Source organism: Glandiceps talaboti, chromosome 17 (assembly GCF_964340395.1).
Source record: "Glandiceps talaboti chromosome 17, keGlaTala1.1, whole genome shotgun sequence".
In the NCBI taxonomy this organism is placed as follows: Eukaryota; Metazoa; Hemichordata; class Enteropneusta; family Spengelidae; genus Glandiceps; species Glandiceps talaboti.
In genome coordinates this window covers 8,675,743-8,695,578 of record NC_135565.1, presented here as the reverse complement: position 1 = coordinate 8,695,578, position 19,836 = coordinate 8,675,743, and the positions used below count along the sequence as shown (strand labels likewise).

At 35.5% G+C, this 19,836-nt stretch overlaps 1 protein-coding gene across 1 annotated transcript in view; it reads left to right on the top strand.

The window, feature by feature from the left end:
- LOC144448030 (uncharacterized) overlaps nucleotides 1-19,836 on the top strand; it is a 46,371-nt gene that overhangs the window by 871 nt on the left and 25,664 nt on the right. The window contains exons 2-3 of the mRNA XM_078138179.1: nucleotides 252-338; nucleotides 11,813-12,925. Coding sequence (XP_077994305.1) covers nucleotides 254-338; nucleotides 11,813-12,925 — 1,198 coding nt within the window. The 5' untranslated portion in view covers nucleotides 252-253. The remainder of the gene's footprint in view (nucleotides 1-251; nucleotides 339-11,812; nucleotides 12,926-19,836) is intronic.

Genomic DNA, 19,836 nt, shown 5'->3' with positions numbered 1-19,836 from the left:
AAGATGCCCATTTAATGTACTGGGCATATCTTACAATACCCACTTCATAACCTGGGCAACACGATTGCCTGTTTCATGAACTGGGTAAAGTTACCTACCCATTTATAAATTGAGCAATTTCGCAGAGTAATATATATATATATATATATATATATATATATATATATATATATATATATATATATATATATATATATATATATATTACGTTGGATACATTCTTGTCAGTAACAAGTTTATTTTCATCACAGAAATGGAGCTGCTGAACGAGTTTGATATAGATAGTACGGCAATCGACTTGTCTGGACGAGAATTGAAAAAGGTCCCACCAGATATTGGTAAGTAGTAGCAAACATTGTCCATTCTCAGTTAACAAACAATATATGTAGTTGAATAATAAAAACACACTATGAAATCACCACTGGGCTACAAAACACTATAGCTTTTCTGTGGTTTAGTGAAAGGGATACATAAACTATTATTATTAAAAATTGTTTCCTGACAAACATTAATAATTATATAAAATTATATAACAATAATAATTTAAATAATAATCAAGTTTATTACATATGAACCATTGTTTACATTGATGTACAGTCAGAAATAAAACCGGTATTCTCACTGTTGGTTATGCAAATGAGATAAATTGAGATGAAATAGATCCTAAAGCAAAGTAAAATCCTGATGAAAATAGCAAATACATGCATTTTTTTAAGCACAGATTGTTACACACTTTTTGAACACATTTTTGTTGCTTCATTTAAGTATTTTACTATTTTTCTTGACCATTGCAAATTCTGAAATATCAAGTAACTGCAAATTAGACGCTTACCTATCAAATTATTATGCAAATTAGTTAGGTATTTCACTGCATACAAGTAAACAACACTTCATTTACTTTTCGTATGTAAACATAATCGATCTTGATGTTTACTAATGCATCGAAAGTATCTGGTATTTAAAACCTTTCCACTGGATAATTATACACTTCTATGAAACACTTTTAAAGTAAATTCATTACTGTACGCCACGTTTTAAGGAAGCGATCAGTTTTTTATGGCCGGGGGTGGAACGGTGACTTTTTGTCCATGTTGTACTTAAAAAATAGTGACCCCTTGCAATTCATCCACAAAACAATCCACCCCATCCCTCTGAAATTTCAGTAATTTTATATGTACCTAGTGAATTACTAACTAAAATCCATTGCTTCATATGTATAAACCTCTTTAGACACGAACCCTATAAGAAGCATCAGTCTGTTCAAAATATTCATGGTTTAGTAACCAAAGGTTCTAAGATATCTCTTAGATTGAGTGAACTATATGCCATAGATTAGATAAATTCAGCTAATTATATAATAAAATATTACGAAGTATGGATAAAACCGTCAATTAATGACAAAATAATAATTGAATAATGATAATATCGTCAAATAATAATGAATTATTCACTAAATAAATAAATAAATAAATAAATAAATAAATAAATAAATAAATAAATAAATAAATAAATAAATAAATAAATACGAAATAATGAAAACACCGTCAATTATCAAATAATGATAACAAATAATCAATCAATCAATCAATCAATCAAAGGAATTGTATAGTGCCAAAATCCAATACGATGTAATGTTCAATGGCGTTGAACATGAACAATAGTAGATCTAGCTCTTGCAAACAGATGCGTCTTGATGTCCTTCTTGAATTTATCGACAGTTGACAAAGAACAAAGTTCAAGTGGTATACTGTTCTCTAAGACTGGCGCTGTTCACGAGAATGCATGCTCACTGTATTACTTTGTATTACAATAGGGTACATGAAGTAGACTTTTGTTTTTGAGTGAAGTGAACGAGTTGCGAGTTTACTGTTAATCAAGTCAGCGATTAGACTGTAAGATACGTCGTGACGTTTCGCCCTCACCGGCCTCCTCTCACAGGGGTTGGCCGATGGTTGAGGGCGCCCCGTCACGGCGTACCTTACAGACTAGTCAGCGATGTAACCAGGAGTGAGTAGTGTTATTGAGCCCCTTGTAGGTAATCAGTAGTAGTTTGCATTGAATCCTGTAATGGACAGGTAGCCAGTGAAGATAAGAAAGAGCCGATGTGATGTTATCTGTGTTTTGGACCATCTCCGGGCCTTAAATACATTTACCAACACAACATATATACAGTGTGTGGCTACGCTGCCAGGTCATTGAACTTTATTCACAAACATAGAATAAATGTTACAAACATAAATGTTACAGTACTGTAGAAAAGAGTTTAATCCAGAGGTGCATAGTTGACAACAAAAAGAATATCTCCTGCAGGAACCTCGCCCTAAAAAACAGAGGTTAAAAACCTTTTCACGTATGGAAAGGAAAAAGCTCTGGAAAAGCGTTTGATTACCTGCTCCAGAAAATCTTTCACTTAAATTAATGATACATCAAACATCAAGACAAATCTAACAGTATACAAAATGGCTACAATTTAGTGTAAACATCCACTATACTGGTTACCTGGGTGCTCATGGGTGACGCACGTACGTCAGTAGCTCTCCGCAAACCCTACCATTCTTCAACTTCATACAAAACTATTTGATAGCAATCATGAAATGCAATGACTGTGGTATCAGGAGGAAAGTAAAGCTCTGCCAGGGAGACCTGATGCTTTGTCCTGAATGCGATAAACTACGCTTTGGAAAAGAGTCTCCGCGAGCCATGTCAACAACTAGTAACAACATGGCGGATTGCGCACCTGGAGAGGTTTCTCAACAAGTGGCAAAACCATTGATGGAAGCTGAGTCAAGTGAGTTAGCCAAAGTTCTCAATGCAATCTTAGAAATGAAAGACGACATCAAACGGCTTGCAGATTCTCAGAGCGACATTGTAAAAGCAATGGATTTTATAAATCTTCAATTTGAAACCATGAGAAAACGAATGGAAAATATGCAAGAATCTCATGACACCTTGATGCAAGACAATGATCGGTTACATAAGCGAGTTGCAATTCTCGAAACAGAATTGCACTCACTTGACCAATACAATCGAAGAATCAACCTAGAAATAGCCGGCGTACCGGAATCTGATGGTAGTGAAAACACTGATGCCATTACTCTTGACATCCTTCAGAAGATTCATCCCGACATAACTGCCAATGATGTGGATATTTCACATAGAATTGGTACAAAACAGAACCCCGTTCAACCAGCTGGAAACCAACACCCGCAACAAAGAAATTTCCGATCGCGACCAATAATCGTCAGATTCACTACACGCAAGGCAAGAAATGCTGTATATGAGAACAGACGAAAACTGCACGGCGTTTCTACAAGAAATTTCGGTTACCAACAGGACGGCAATATCTTCATCAACGAAAATCTATGTCAAACGCAACGTCAGCTTCTTCGTAAAGCTAACGATGCAAGAAAGTCAGCAAAGTTCAGCTACTTATGGACCTATAACGGTACCATATACGTAAGGAAAAACAAAGATGCTAGATCTATCATTATAAATAATGAAAGTGACCTTAGAAAGATTCATTAACTTTACCAGTCTGTATTCTTGTAACATTATCTCATGTCGATTTCTAAATGGTCGATGACACATGTGAATATTTATTTGATGTAAGAAATTCAGCCTTGACACCACAAAACTTTAATGTTAACTTTAATAGTGAAGACAATATTTCATTTTCAGTATCTCATATTAATGTAAGGTCTTTGAACAAAAACTTTGATAGTCTAAGACTTTTCTATGAAGACGTCATACAAACGAACTTTAGTATTATTGGCATTTCAGAAGTATGGAATATCTCAAATATAAATTTATTTTCATTGAAAGGGTATTCATTTGAAGTCAATTGCCGTGTGGGAACCAGGGGTGGAGGTGTTGGAGCATATATCTCTTCGTCTATAAAGTATAAAGTTTTACAAGCTGAGGTTGTTCATGCTGAGACACTTTGGTTGGAGACATGTATTGAGAACCAGAAAGTCGTCATAGGTATAATCTATAGGCGCCCAAACACAAACTTAACAGAGTTTCAAACCAATTTAATTGAAGTGTTAAACACTTTCAAACTAGACAAATCACAGTGTATTATAATGGGTGATTTTAATATTGACTTAAATAACCCAAATATGAATTCAGAAATGTTTTTAGGCAGCATGAATTGCTTATGTTTACACCAACTCATAACCTCGCCAACCAGAGTGACCAGCACATCTAGCACGTTAATAGATCATGTTTATACAAATATATGTTCCAACACAATCCAAAGTGGTACTATTATGACAGATGTTTCAGATCACTTTCCGGTATTTGCTATATTTGAGAACTTACTTTCCAAAGATACTACGAGTAATTGTAAACATATATCCTACAGATGTTACAGTAAGTACGATGTAGAATTATTTCGTAGACATCTCACCGGAATAAACTGGGACGATGTATATAATTGTTCAGATGTAAACTCTGCATACGACAAATTTAGTTCAATTTTCATTGCAGCCTGTGATAAGCACGCGCCAAATATTTCAAGAAATACTAAAAGGCCAAGGACTAATAAACCTTGGATCACACGAGCTATCAAGAAATCAATTAATAGAAAACATAAATTGTACGTTAATGTTATCAAATCAAATTTCAAACCTTGTATTGTCAGTAAATACAAGAACTATAGAAATGATTTAACTTCTATCCTCAGGGATGCAAAAAAGATGTACTATGGTAATTTATTTTTTAAGAACAAAGGTAACATGAAGAAAACTTGGAATGTAATTAATGATGTTCTCGGTAAGAGGAATGGTAATGCCAAGGATAATCTACCTGACAAACTCATAATTGCTTCAGACGGAAACCAATGTGAATACACCTCTCCACAGGATATTGTATCAGGTTTCAATGATTTCTTTGTGAATATAGGCCCACGACTTGCTAGTAATATGTCACGCGACAATTTTAGAGATTATTTAACAGAACCAATCCAAAATTCTTTTTATCTTTACCCCACGACCCAGTATGAAGTTCGGGAACTTTTGCGAACGCTGGATATCAGTAAATCTTGCGGTTACGATAATATCCCGGCTAAACTTTTATCGGATGCATCCGACACTATATCCAAACCTCTGGAATATATTTTTAATCTTTCTTTTTCTTCTGGGGAGGTTCCAAATTCCCTAAAAATCGCAAAAGTGAAACCAATATATAAAAAAGGGCCAGAACAAAGCCCGGACAATTATAGGCCAATTTCTATTCTTCCCCTTTTGAATAAAATATTAGAAAAATTAGTTGATAATCGCCTTAGATCATTTCTAAATCGCAACAAAATTTTATATGATCATCAATATGGCTTCCGCCAAAAGTATAGTACAAAATTGTCTGTCGTTAACATAGTAAATTATCTCCTAAAGCAATTAGACGAAGGTAGAATTACTCTTGGCATTTTCATTGATTTCTCTAAAGCTTTTGACACTATCAACCATCGTATATTATTGTCTAAACTCGAGCATTATGGCATCAGAGGTATACCCCTGATGTGGTTCCAGGACTACTTTTGTAATCGCCAACAGTATGTTAGCTCTGACGATGTCAACTCGATATGCTTGCCTATTTCATGTGGAGTTCCACAGGGATCAGTTTTGGGTCCTACACTATTCTTACTTTACATTAATGATCTCCCACTCTCTTCCTCATTCTTTGACTTCAGACTGTTTGCAGATGATTCCAACCTTTTTCACACATTCCCTCAATACCTCAACAATATTGACCTTTCATCAGTGAACACCGAGTTTGAAAAAGTGATAGATTGGTGTACTGCAAATAAACTAAGTATTAATGAGAATAAGACAAAATTCATGTTTATTAGAGGCCGTAGAAAAGAAATGAATATTAGTGGAACCATGTGCATTAATGGTAACGTTATCGAGCAAGTTGATTCTGCATCTTTTGTTGGCATCGTCTTTGATAACCATCTTTTATGGAATATGCACATTGACGCTGTCAATAAGACTATTAGGAAAAAAATAGGAATCATTTATAAACTTAGGGACTTTGTACCCCAAAATATACTTATTTTACTATATAAAACTTTCGTCCAACCACATATAACGTACGGTATAGAAGTCTGGGGAAGCACTTTTTCCTCCTATTTGAATTGTATTTTACTAGCTCAAAAAATGGCTGTGCGAGCAATCACACATAGCCAGTCCATGACACATTCTTCACCACTTTTCAACACTCTAGAAATTCTTGATGTACATAAACTGCACAGGTTTTTGGTCAGTACCTTTGTTTATGATTTGCTGCACAATAACTTACCACACTCTGTTGATGAATACTGCAATGTGTTAAACTATGAGTACAATACACGACAAAAAGAACAAAATAATTTATGCGTACCTACTGTGAAAACATTCTATGGTAAACAGTCAATGACATACACAGGTGCAGTTACATGGAATTCAATACAACACAGCACAAGAAATGAACCACGAAGGCAGCGATTCAAGTCATCACTATGTAAAGATTTACTAAAAGAGTATGTAATATAACATTGTACAGTTCTAATGTAATATATGACTTCTTTTCATTATGTCACTCATATACTAGTATATAGGGGGGGGGGGTGAGGGGAGGGGGTTAAGGGTAGAGCTACTTTTTGTATATTTATTTGCACTCTAAACTTATACCATTATTTACTTTAGCCAGGGGTCAGACACGATTAGCATAGCTATTTTCTGACTCCTGTTATCCGATCTAGTTTTGCTTTTCCTGTGTTTACGTTTGTATTGTACTTATTTTTGATCGGGTAATAAAATATATATCATATCATATCATATCACTAGGCAAATACAGTTTTATTTAAAAAAAACAAAAAACAAATATTGCATAAAGAATTACAGATGTATCAATGACCGTGGTAACGTGTAGACTGACCCTACCCAACTTTACTGTCAATCAAACACACGTGATATACCATCACAGCACCCTCACAATACACCAAAACAATGATTTCTCTCTATATGATGTAACTTGAGAAATTACATGTTTTGGACCATCTCCGGGCCTTAAATACGATCTTGGATCTTCAACCTTGTCAAACTCTGCCCAAATGCCAGTATGGAAAATGCCAGTACCTGTGAAATAAAATTCATACAAAAGACAAATTGAACTGTCCAATATCATTAAACATCATAATTCTATAGAAAAATTCATGCAAACCAACTTCATTGGGTTTCCTTGACCAAATGTTAATACAACCATACCATGCCATTATTGGCTTTGTTAATGGCTACTATGGACAACATATACTTCCTGTTGTCGCTAGAGCCAACATTAGGAAATACAGCTGGGGCACTCCCCAGACTGTGATAAACAATAACCATTTCTGTTTGCTCTAGGTGTAGGTTCAAAATCTAGCCACAGGGCAAACACCCTGAAATTTAGGATTCTACCTCCAAATACAGAGTTCCTTGCCTTTCCAGTCAGGAACAGCACAGGGTCATTACTTGGTAAATCTACCCAGTCATGCACAAATTCTGACAAATGTACCCCGTCAGGGCAAATTAATGGCCAATAATAGGCAGATTTCCAAACAGGCAGTATTAGAGCACCTTTGCCTGAACAGAGTTGTAGATGTCTAATTGTCCTCCCAATAAGATAAGTCGGGGGCAATAATAACCAGTTAACATCAGCCCCCCAATTCTGGGTAAAAGCATCCATTGCTGAAGAACTGGGACACCAAAATCTAGAGTTAAAAACAGTACATTTTGCATTGTAAGATGATGCAAACCTATCCACAGAAAATGGCCCCCAGAGAACATTCAGCTGATTAAAATATTTCATATTGAGTGACCCATCATCAGTGTCTACTAACTTACTGATATAGCCAGCTTTCTCATTAGCAGACCTTGGAATCTATTCAGGATCTACAGATATTCCAGATTGGATGCAGATTGCAAATATACTCAATGCAATGTCTTGCAACATGGGTTTTCTACTGCCCCGGTTAGTTATGCTTACCACATTCTGATTATCTGTAAACCACTTTACAGATTGACCCTTTATAATATCTGCAATACTATATAGTACTCTATGTACGGCTTCCAATTCACGCCAGGTAGAACTCTGGCTTGCTTCAAACTGATCCCAATTACCATGCACAATGTCCTTATCATGTTGAACGACGTATCCACCAAACGCCTTACCTGAGGCATCAGAGTATGCTACTTTATTGGCTTTTGAGCTATTCCATATTGGTCTGCCATTCAACTTACTAATATTGTCTTTCCAAAAGACTAATTCATCCAGTGCCTGTTGTGTTACTGTTAACACAACAAAGATATTCCAAGAACTCCTAGTATTCATAGCATAATATAAGTGACGAGTCATAAGCAAGACCACATTACCTACTCCTGATCTCATAGACATTATTTGCCCGACAATGTGTGCTATCCTACGTACAGTGATTGGCTTGGACAGAGTGTGAATAAGCGATTTCCCATTTCTCCAATAGTCCAATAAGTTCTGGATAGAAGCTAACAAACGAACAATCCTGTCAGTAGTGACTGAAATCTCACCTTTGCACATATCGATGTCATATTGCCAAGCCATGTAATTCTAGGCACTGGCTCCCATTGGCATTTTTGCTCACTGGTAACAAACTCAAACTTGGACAGATCAGACTAAACCTCTCTGGTAATTTGAGAAGCTTTTTTCCAGTGATCTGCCCGCCCCCAGACCATCGTCAATATAGATGACATTGACTTACCTTCCCCTCGCTATTTAGCAACAACTGCAACAATTTTAGTGAAAATGTATGGCCCCGTAGAAAGCCCAAATGGTAAAACACAAAAAATAAAAAATCTCCTACATTCAGGAAAATCCCATGAAAAACCTAGAAATTTCCTATGCTGTGGGAAAATCTCCACTGATGATATCCTGATTTCATATCGAAATTAAATAGAAAATCCCCAGGCTTGATCAATTCTTTTGCGACTTTTAAATCCTCGCACTTGAATTTATTTTTAAACAAGTGTAGATTTACCAGCCGTAAATCTAGTATAAGCCTACTCTTACCTGCTTTATTAATCGAGACGGACAAGGGGTTACAGACATATGGCTTGTCTTTCACTTCTTCTATTGCCCCCGTTTCTAATAAATCTCGAATAGAACCCGTTACAAAGGCTTCATTTGCCAATGCTGAAGCATTCTTAAATTTGAACATGGAAGGCGGCAGTGATAACAACGACAATTTGTAACCAAATTCAATCAATTCCACTATGGGTTTGGGCGCGTGTTCCCGCCAAAAATCGATACAACGTAGCAAATTTCCCCTGACACGAACCGGGGTTGCCTTTACAGAAATATCAGGATTTGATGCGATAATTGGAATTAAATCATCAACAAAGACATCAGAATCCAAATCGGAAAAATTACCTTCCCCATAAGACGAAAATGCCACATCCCCATTAGAAACTTCGAAAATATGGGAAGGAAGTATACTTAACTTTTGTTGTCATGCGTTCCCGCCAACATTTGAGTTGGCGCCTACACTACCAGTTGCTGTATATATCTGCATTCAGATCGAAACTGCCCAGCTTTTCCGAAAAGCAAACTCCGGGTCTTGGGCCACCACCTGGGCGTTGTCCTCCATTTTTGGATACACTACTATCCTGTTGGGTATTTCCGCCCATGGACTTATTAAAGTTTTGGTCACTATCGTCGGCAAGTTCGTGAGCCTGATATTCCAGAGCTGTCCCCCATCCAAATTCGGACCCGTCCGCCAGAAGAATTAGTTTTTGACGTTGATCAATAATTTCGATACCTTCGTCGAGCTTCTTTTTGGCGTCATCAAGTTTCTTGAAATCGATATTTGATTTGGCTTCTTGCAGACCGTCTCTGACTTTCATATTGTGTTAAAACTGATCTTCGTTGGCCTTTCTTTTGCATTTTGGTGCCTCCGAGTATTTCGCCCATTTGATTTCGGTCATCTGTTCCCTGTTCGCGGCCTCTTGGGATGTTTGTAACTCCCGCTTCATCAAAGACATCTTGTCAGTCACGAGTTGGGTAATTGAAGTCAGCAATTGGTTGTTGTTTGCCTGGATAATCTGATGTAGATCGAGTGTAGAGTTGTTAGTAGCCTCAGCAGACTGCCTGGTTTCCGATTCGGCCATGTTTAGGTTCCAAAATAGCAAGAACGTGTAGAAAAGGTTGACAATTGTACGGCATAAAAAATTACAGGTGTGTCAATGACCGTGGTAACGTGTAGACTGAACCTACCCAACTTTACTGGCAATCAAACACAAGTGATATACCATCACAGCGTCCTCGCAATAAACCAAAACAATAATTTCTCTCTATACGATGTAACTTGCGAAATTACATTTTCCTTGTACGAGACACAATCCTAGCTGCTGTATTTTAGGCATATTGAAGAGGGACAATGTCTTTAGCTGGCACCCCATACAGAAGGGCATTGCAATAGTTATGTTTCGATGATATAAGTACATGAACAAGTTTATGACAAACTTCCTTGGCAATATACTGGTTTATGCAACCTATTGTTCGGAGGTGAAAACGAACTGATCTTATGTCAAAGAGATGTACAGCTTGAGATTATAACGGTCATCAAATGTTACATCAACCACTAACTGCACAGAGCACGATCCAATGTTGATGTCATTGACGGGACGAGGAAGCCTGTTGAACTGAGACCTGATAAGGAGGGCCTCAGTTTTGTTATCATTCAGCTGTAGTTAATTTAGATCATCCATGCTTTGCTATCATGCGCAGCAGTTTCCATCTTAGCTACTGTAGTTGACGGGTAGAATTGGGAAGGTTGTTGAGAAACCTGGTTGCCGCCTGTATGTTGTTTGAAATTGAGATTGTGATGTCGGATTAGCTTTCCAAGTGGTGATATGTGTAGACACAATACGAGCACAGAGCCTTGCGACACTCCACACTGCAAATGTTGGGTTTCTGATAGTATGTCTTGTACCGATAGGGACTGTTGTCTGTTTTTGAGAACCATGTACTCTTTTTTGTTGTGTTAGGGAGCTTTCAGTAATTACAAGAGGGGAGGACTGGGAAAAATGTAGCTCGGTATGTTGTGTAATGTGTAAGCCTTCTCCGTTCACTTCGAACAAAAGTAACCCTCCTCAGTTTCTCCCTCTACAACGTAATCTATCCTACAGTGAAAATGCTTTCAGACTTGATATAAGTAACATAATCAAAAGGAAGGAGTCGTCCCCAATGCTGCAACCACGTCTATAGTTTACAGGTATTTGATGTTTCCTACTTCACCAAACCATAGCGACTATGTAACATTGGTGGCAGCGATGGAATGCCAAAATTGCAAAATGCTACAAATTTAGATAATACAATGAGTAAAAGTAAAATGTGACTCTCCTACAGTTACCTGTCCTATATACATATGAAGGCCCTACCCAAAAAGCCACCACATCAGTGTAAACTATTGTTCTTTATTACAAGAATTCTGAACACGTTACTTTTTGTAACAATTCTATTTACAGAACACAAAGCGGCATTTTTATAAAACTGGACCTTTAAGATTGAATCATTTCACTGCTCTGTACAAGTTATAATAATTACAGTTTTGACAAAAACTACGTGTTTTCGTTTTTCTAAATCGTTGTTTGCATTATATATAATCAAGAAACATATTAAAGTTTGATCTCTGTAATTGAATACTTCCTATATGACGATGTATTTCTCTAAATCAACAATTATCTAGGTAACGTGTCCTCATTAGAGAAAGAAGGTTGTTACTACAGTTCAAGCTATATAAAATATTTATTTCCATTAAATACAGATAATTATACTAAACTAAAGGAACTGGATTTATCATCTAACAAACTACAAGGGATACCATCCACATTGTGGACATTACAACAGTTGACTAATCTGGATGTGAGTGAAAATGAACTGAGTACAATATCACCAGACATAGGTCAACATACCAAACTAGAGACACTGGATTTATCAGAAAACCAGCTAAAGGAGATACCATCCACATTGTGGACATTACGGCAGTTGAGTGATCTGTCTATGAGTAGCAATAAGCTGAGTACAATATCACCAGACATAGGTCAACTTACCAAACTAAAGACACTGGATTTATCAGGGAACCAGCTAAAGGAGATACCATCCACATTGTGGACATTACAACAGTTGACTAAACTGAATATGAGTTACAATGATCTAAGTACAGTATCACCAGACATAGGTCAACTTACCAAACTAAAGACACTGGATTTATCAGAGAACCAGCTAAAGGAGATACCATCCACATTGTGGACATTACGGCAGTTGAGTGATCTGTCTATGCGTAGCAATAAGCTGAGTACAATATCACCAGACATAGGTCAACTTACCAAACTAAAGACACTGGATTTATCAGAGAACCAGCTAAAGGAGATACCATCCACATTGTGGACATTACGGCAGTTGAGTGATCTGTCTATGCGTAGCAATAAGCTGAGTACAATATCACCAGACATAGGTCAACTTACCAAACTAAAGACACTGGATTTATCAGGGAACCAGCTAAAGGAGATACCATCCACATTGTGGACATTACGGCAGTTGACTTATCTGTCTATGAGTAGCAATAAGCTGAGTACAATATCACCAGACATAGATCAATGTACCAAACTAGAGACACTGGTTTTATCAGAAAACCAGCTAGAGGAGATACCATCCACATTGTGGACATTACAACAGTTGACTGATCTGAAAGTGCGTGACAATAAGCTGAGTACAATATCACCAGACATAGATCAATGTACCAAACTAGAGACACTGGTTTTATCAGAAAACCAGCTAGAGGAGATACCATCCACATTGTGGACATTAAAACAGTTGACTTATCTGTATATGGATAGCAATCAACTGACACAACTGACAGGTCTTCCCAGATCAAACGGTAGGTAACGTATTCAAAGTTGATCAATGAACCCATACCACTTCAATGATAGTTACAATGTATTAGTCTAATAACCATTACATGTATATCAATTGAATTATATATTGTAAGATGTACGGATGATGTAGATGTCACTGTACATCTTAGCATAAAATAAATATTAAAGTCATAGTCATCATACTAAAAAACTATGTAAGATGGATGAAGCGCCATACTACTGGGTGAATGTCGGTTTCATTTCACTCGCCGTACACATGATCTACTAGTCCTATTCCGGTTACACCGTGGCTGATCACTCAAGATATTTCACAATGATGCATTGTATATTAAAATTCAAAATCTTCATTTGATGTTCAGTTTTTTGTGATCTGTCCACTAGAGCGATTACAGAAATTCGTGTTGGCGATGCTCTGATTCCCGTCCATTGCCTTGGAGTGATCCTTGACTCTTGTCTGACAATGAAGCCGCATATTGGACAGATCTGCCGTTCTGCCACTTTTCATTTGCGTCGTATTGCGCTTATCCGCAAATATTTATCTCAACCTGCTACTGAGCAATTAGTTCATGCATTCATTACATCTCGAATAGATTCATGTAATTCACTTTTATTTGGGCTTCCGAAGTACCTAATCAACCGTATTCAACGTATTCAAAATATTGCTGCTAGAATTGTAACTCGTTCCAAAATCACCTTTCACATCACTCCAATTTTATATCAGTTGCATTGGTTACCTGTTTCTGAACGTATTGTTTTTAAGATTTTAGTTCTTATTTTTAAATCCATTCACAGGCTTGGACCAATTTATCTTTCTAGCATGATAGAACTATACGTTCCACGTCGTAATTTAAGGTCAGCTGATCAGTTCAAACTTTGCCCCATTCGATCACGTACTAAGACATATGGTGATCGTGCTTTTAGTGTTGCTGCCCCCACTCTCTGGAATAATCTCCCACTCAACATCCGTCAGTCACCTACCTTATCTGCTTTTAAATCCAATGTTAAAACTTTACTTTTTAAAACTGCTTTTTAAGTGATATTTGTATTGTATGAATTGCTTACAGCGTCTTTGATCACATTTTTTTTGTGTGGATACTGACGCTTTATAAATAAATTATTATTATTATTAATATATTATATATATATATATATATATATATATATATATATATATATATATATATATATATATATATATGCATAAACATCGCAATAAGCTTCACATAATAAAAATACGAATTAAATGATTGGAGAATAGAACAAAATAAACTATAAAAACGGTTTAATAAAACTGACACATTGTTTTAACTGTGAATAAAATACTTTCATTGAGCCATGCAAGAGAAATATGCTTTTCGAAAAAGATGTGTTTTAACTTGTGCTTTCAAAGAAGAAAGAGAAGGTACATTGCGAATAGACGAATCCAGAGAGTTTCACAACCTGGGAGCAGCGACTGAAAAAGCGCGTTTGCCATAATGCTCCAGGGCCGTAGCCTGACCACATTGCCCGGGGGGGGGGAGAACTTTCTCTTGGTGCAATCGTGTATTTAAAATTTAGAAAGGTGTTAATTTACATAAATGTGCATACAATTTACATAATATCTATTTTGGCATATGCTGGTCAACGGGTAACCTAACCCATCACATTGGGTATGTCGGTCGACTTCATTTTTTCACAATGCTTGACAAGGATAATACAAACCATACATAATGATAGCAAAATATTTCAGGTCGAGTTTAGATAGAACTTATTCAGTCATCTTGATACTATCTCATGCAATTTGTCTGCATAGCTACAGTTAGGAAATGTACACAGTTTACTGTTAAACAAATGGTGTAGTTCCTCTCACCCTCTCTTCTTAAAAAATGTTAAGCCCTGCCAACTGAAACTCAAGCATTATTTTAGCCACCCCTTCTGTCACCTCCACTACAGTGGAGATATAAAATCATATGGTACAATGATGCATAAAATAACAGTGATAGCCAACTGCAATAATACTCCGAACGAGATTACTTTACACAGGATGTGGATTTCACATGCGTAATGAGATGTCTCTAATTAGCTCTAACCTATACAGGGCGGTACTTAGCCAGACACCTTCCATCTTGTTTTGGGAGAAAGACAATTATCACCTTGATTGCTACTGATTGGAAGGAGACAACTCCAAGGGTGACAAAAATGAAAAAAGACTGTGTAGGAGGCCATTTAGAGGCATAAAATATCAAACCATAGACATAATTTAAAGTCTTACAATGCTTGAATATGGTAATAAAATACCAGAATTGAAACAAGTATGCTATGCCTTACATATTATCTGGAAGGGTATTTTGCTGTGGCAAAGCTGAAAGATATTTTGCGGATGTGCACTTGGTAAATGACTTCTCCTGAAGTTTAATTTGGTTCCAAAAAATCACGAATAAAAAAGAGCAAAACATTTCAAGACTTTTGATGGCCCAATGACTGCTTAGCCCACTCCAATTGTCGTAAACTTTTGTTCAATTCTTTTTAGTGCACATTGGATATGTAACAGCTTAATGTAATCTCAACTCATGCTTGTATGCATCATCAGAGCCAAGTAAACCACTGTATAAGATAATATATAATTTGGAATAGACTCAAATGTATATTGTTACATGAACTATTCAGAAAATATAACGAAATATCCTTAATTTTGAAAAAAACAATTGCGAAGCCCGCATGAGGATATATTGCCCATCACCAGAAAAAAATATATGGGTAGGTTGAACAGCTTTTTCATTTCTTTTGCCTAATGTCGTATTTTTCAAAGTAGGTGCCGAAAAGATGTCACATTCAAAGGAAAAAAATGGATGGTGCTTTCTCAAATAAGTAACACAACAAAATAATCATTTTCTTTACCCAACTCCCAAAACGTTTATGGCCGCGTTTATGTCGGAACCCTAGGTGAACTCAGTGAATTCTCCTTGTCATTATCATTATAATGGAAATTGAAGTTTGGATTTTGATGTCGAAGGTACAACTCTGTTTACAAATTCAGGGCCATTCTTTCCGTAGCAAATTGTCGCTTCAAAATGAATTGCGGAATAACGCTAGTGTCAGTGTGCAATGAGATAATTATATCAAACAACATTTTAACCAAAGACAAGGTCGAACACAATTTTTGAAAGTGGATCTCCAAAGAGTGGATCTTAAACTACGTACCTAGTTTAAGTTTTTCAGGGCCACCAAATATTCTAAAAATGTTTTAATATAAGGAACAAGATGAGATCGAGCGCATCTTCGGAGTCACTGCATGCAGCATAACAGGCGACCTCACGTTGAACGACTTTTTCGGACTCTTTTTTTTTTTGAGTTTCACTCGCTGACATTATAATTGCGACTTGCTATCTTCAAATGATGGAGACTTTCAAGACTACTTTTACTCGCGGAAAAGGCATAGTGCATGTGCGCACTTTGTTGTACTTTCACGCACAAAGGATTTTTCATTTGCTGCAAAAAGTTACAATTTTTAACAGGACACATTTTTATTCGAAGTTAAGCCAGGTACAATAGAGATATAAGATACATATTAGCGAAGAGTCAGTGTACAGTCAATAGTGAACCATCAATTTAAATTACGCATGCTAGGAATCGTCACGTAAATAACGATTTTAATAACATCGCTATGTATTCAAAAAGTAGCTTTTTTCTTTCTTTTTTCCAAAATCTCAGGGGGAGGGGGGAGTGTACAACCGACATTTGCAATAATTGCCGAAATTTGTAATAAACCGAAATTTGTAATACAATTGCCGACATCTGTAATAAATTGCCGATATTTGTAATAGACTGACGACATTTGTAATAAATTCTGTGAACGACAATTGTAATAACAATAGCCGATATTTGTAATAAATTCCAGAAACAAATGTGTAATAAACCTGCCGAAATTTGTAATAAAAAAAGTTAAGGGCGCTGTACAACCGACATTTGTAATAATTGCCGAAATTTGTAATAACGCCGATATTTGTAATAAAAATCACGTTTTTCGTGTAATAAAACCGACATTTGTAATAATTGCCGAAATTTGTAATAATTTCTATGAACGACAAATATAATAAAAATTGCCGATATTTGTAATAAATTTCAGGAAAAAAATGTAATAAAATTGCCGAAATTTGTAATAAAAATTATATTAAGGAGGGTCCTTCCTTTCACACTAAAACATGGGTTATCTAAATAAAGAAATACAAGATCGCAAAAACATCACGTCAAATGAAAGTGGATTTAACAAGCATTAATTGAATTGGTTAATATAATAATCAATTGAACAATTAAAAAAGTTATTATTATTTCAATCAATCCGTATATATATATGTATGTATGTATGTATGTATGTATGTATGTATGTATGTATGTATGTATATATGTATGTATGTATGTATGTATGTATGTATGTATGTATGTATGTATGTATGTATGTATATATGTATGTATGTATGTATGTATGTATGTATGTATGTATGTATGTATGTATATATGTATGTATGTATGTATGTATGTATGTATGTATGTATGTATGTATGTATGTGATGAGGAAGTTTAAGAATGATTGAACAAACAAACGAATGAATTAACGAACAAATGAATGAATGAATGAATGAATGAATGAATGAATGAATGATCAAACAAATTAATTAATGGATGGTTGGATGGATGGATGAATGAATGAATGAATAAATGAATGAATGAATGAATGAATGAATGAATGATCGAAGAAATTAATTAATTAGTTAATTGATGGGTGGATGCCATTCATTTGAAGGAACTAATTAATTAATTGATGGATGGATGGATGGATGAATGAATGAATGAATGAATGAATGAATGAATGAATGAATGAATGAACGATTGAACAAATTAATTAATGGATGGTTGGATGGATGGATGGATGAATGAATGAATGAATGAATGAATGAATGAATGAATGTACACTGTGTAATTCTTAGCGGAGTTTTGTTATATTTTGCAAGCTGCCGTGGATACTGAGCAATTCGACAGAATATATTAGAAAATATGTGTTCGCATGACATTACATGAAATTTGTGAGATTTGTCGCCACTGATGTGTATCGATTTGACTTATACTATCAATGTTTGAGTACAGCAGCCCCCTTCCATATCATTACAGTGATTTTCTATTCTTCATTAATCTATTCAATTTTAGTGGCGTTTTCGAGGATGTGCATGGTTTAGTGAGCTGTGCACAATGGGTAGTAGTTCATCATTTTAAATCTGATAGGGAAGGGATTTCAGGGATAGTTGACCAGTAGAGCCGGGAATGAGTTCGTGAGTTCTGATTTATTTAGATGAAGGACAGAAAAAAGGGGAGAATAACGTCTCCCCAATCCCTTTCTCTAAAATAATGAAATCTTATCTCCATTTCAATTAAATCATTATTTTGTGTATTTCAATTTTGAACTTGTAGAATGTTTTATAATAGCACAACCAAATGTTGTTGTGGCCACTATATATAACATTACAACTTGTTTTGTATATTTACAGAGACTTGTACCAATTACGAATATACTTGTAATAAAGTTGTTGAAAACTTGTAACAAAATTGCCGACCTTTGTAATAAACTAACGATAATTGTAATAAAATTGCCGACATTAGTAATAAACTGACGACATTTGTAATAAAATTGCCGACATTTGTAATAAACTGACGACATTTGTAATAAAATTGCCGACAGTTGTAATAAAATGACGACATTTGTAATAAAATTGCCGACATTTGTAATAAACTAACGACAATTGTAATAAAATTGCCGACATTTGTAATATAACGTTGCCGACATGTGTAATAACTTATTAACGACATTTGTAATAAAATTGCCAACATTTGTAATAACATTGCCGACATTTTTAATAAACTAACGACATTTGTAATAAAATTGCCGACATTTGTAATAAACTAACGACATTTGTAATAAAATTGACGACATTTGTAATAAACTAACGACAATTGTAATAAAATTGCCGACACATTTGTAATAACATTGCCGACATTTGTAATAAAATTGCGATTTGTAATAAACTAACGACATTTGTAATAAAATTGACGACATTTGTAATAAACTAACGACAATTGTAATAAAATTGCCGACACATTTGTAATAACATTGCCGACATTTGTAATAAAATTGCCGACATTTGTAATAAACTAAGGACATTTGTAATAAAATTGACGACATTTTTAATAAACTAACGACATTTGTAACGACATTTGAAGTAAAACTGACAGTAAAAATTTACAAAATAAGTGCCTCATCTTCACCAATCCTAGATTTCAACAAATTAAACACCTGGATCTAAGAAACTTTATCAAAATTCTCTGTGTGTAAGAACTTATTCTACAAGTTAAGCCAGGGAAGTTTTGCGCCGGTATTTAGCACCAAAAATTGATACAGAACTATATTGTTATGTATTTACTTCTATGATTCAAATCCAAAATTCTTCCTTTATATATCAGAGTTTATCGTTGGTTGGCCTGTCATAGGTTTGTGTTAATAGCGGGTTTTCACCTAAGCACTTATACCGACGGTCAACTACGGTCCCCTCGTTAATGAGATATTCATATGCAAATGCGGACGTTAACCTGAATGAACACGACCTAAACAACAATACAGACTCATTAGTCTTTTGACAATATTTAACGTCATTGAAACCATCTGTAATTCTATATGCAAATCTTTAGATTCCACCAATCAAAAATTTTGGTATTGCCCAGACACTGCAGCAGTAGCCGGCGGTTTTGGAGTTCTCTCAACTTGAGAACTTTGTAGCGTCATTGGCTAACGTTGGAAGACTCTGGCATGCAAATTATAATGAGATGTCCATTGAAGTATTGAAGTATCAGGTTAAATCATCCTTAACGGAGGACAAACTTTGCACTG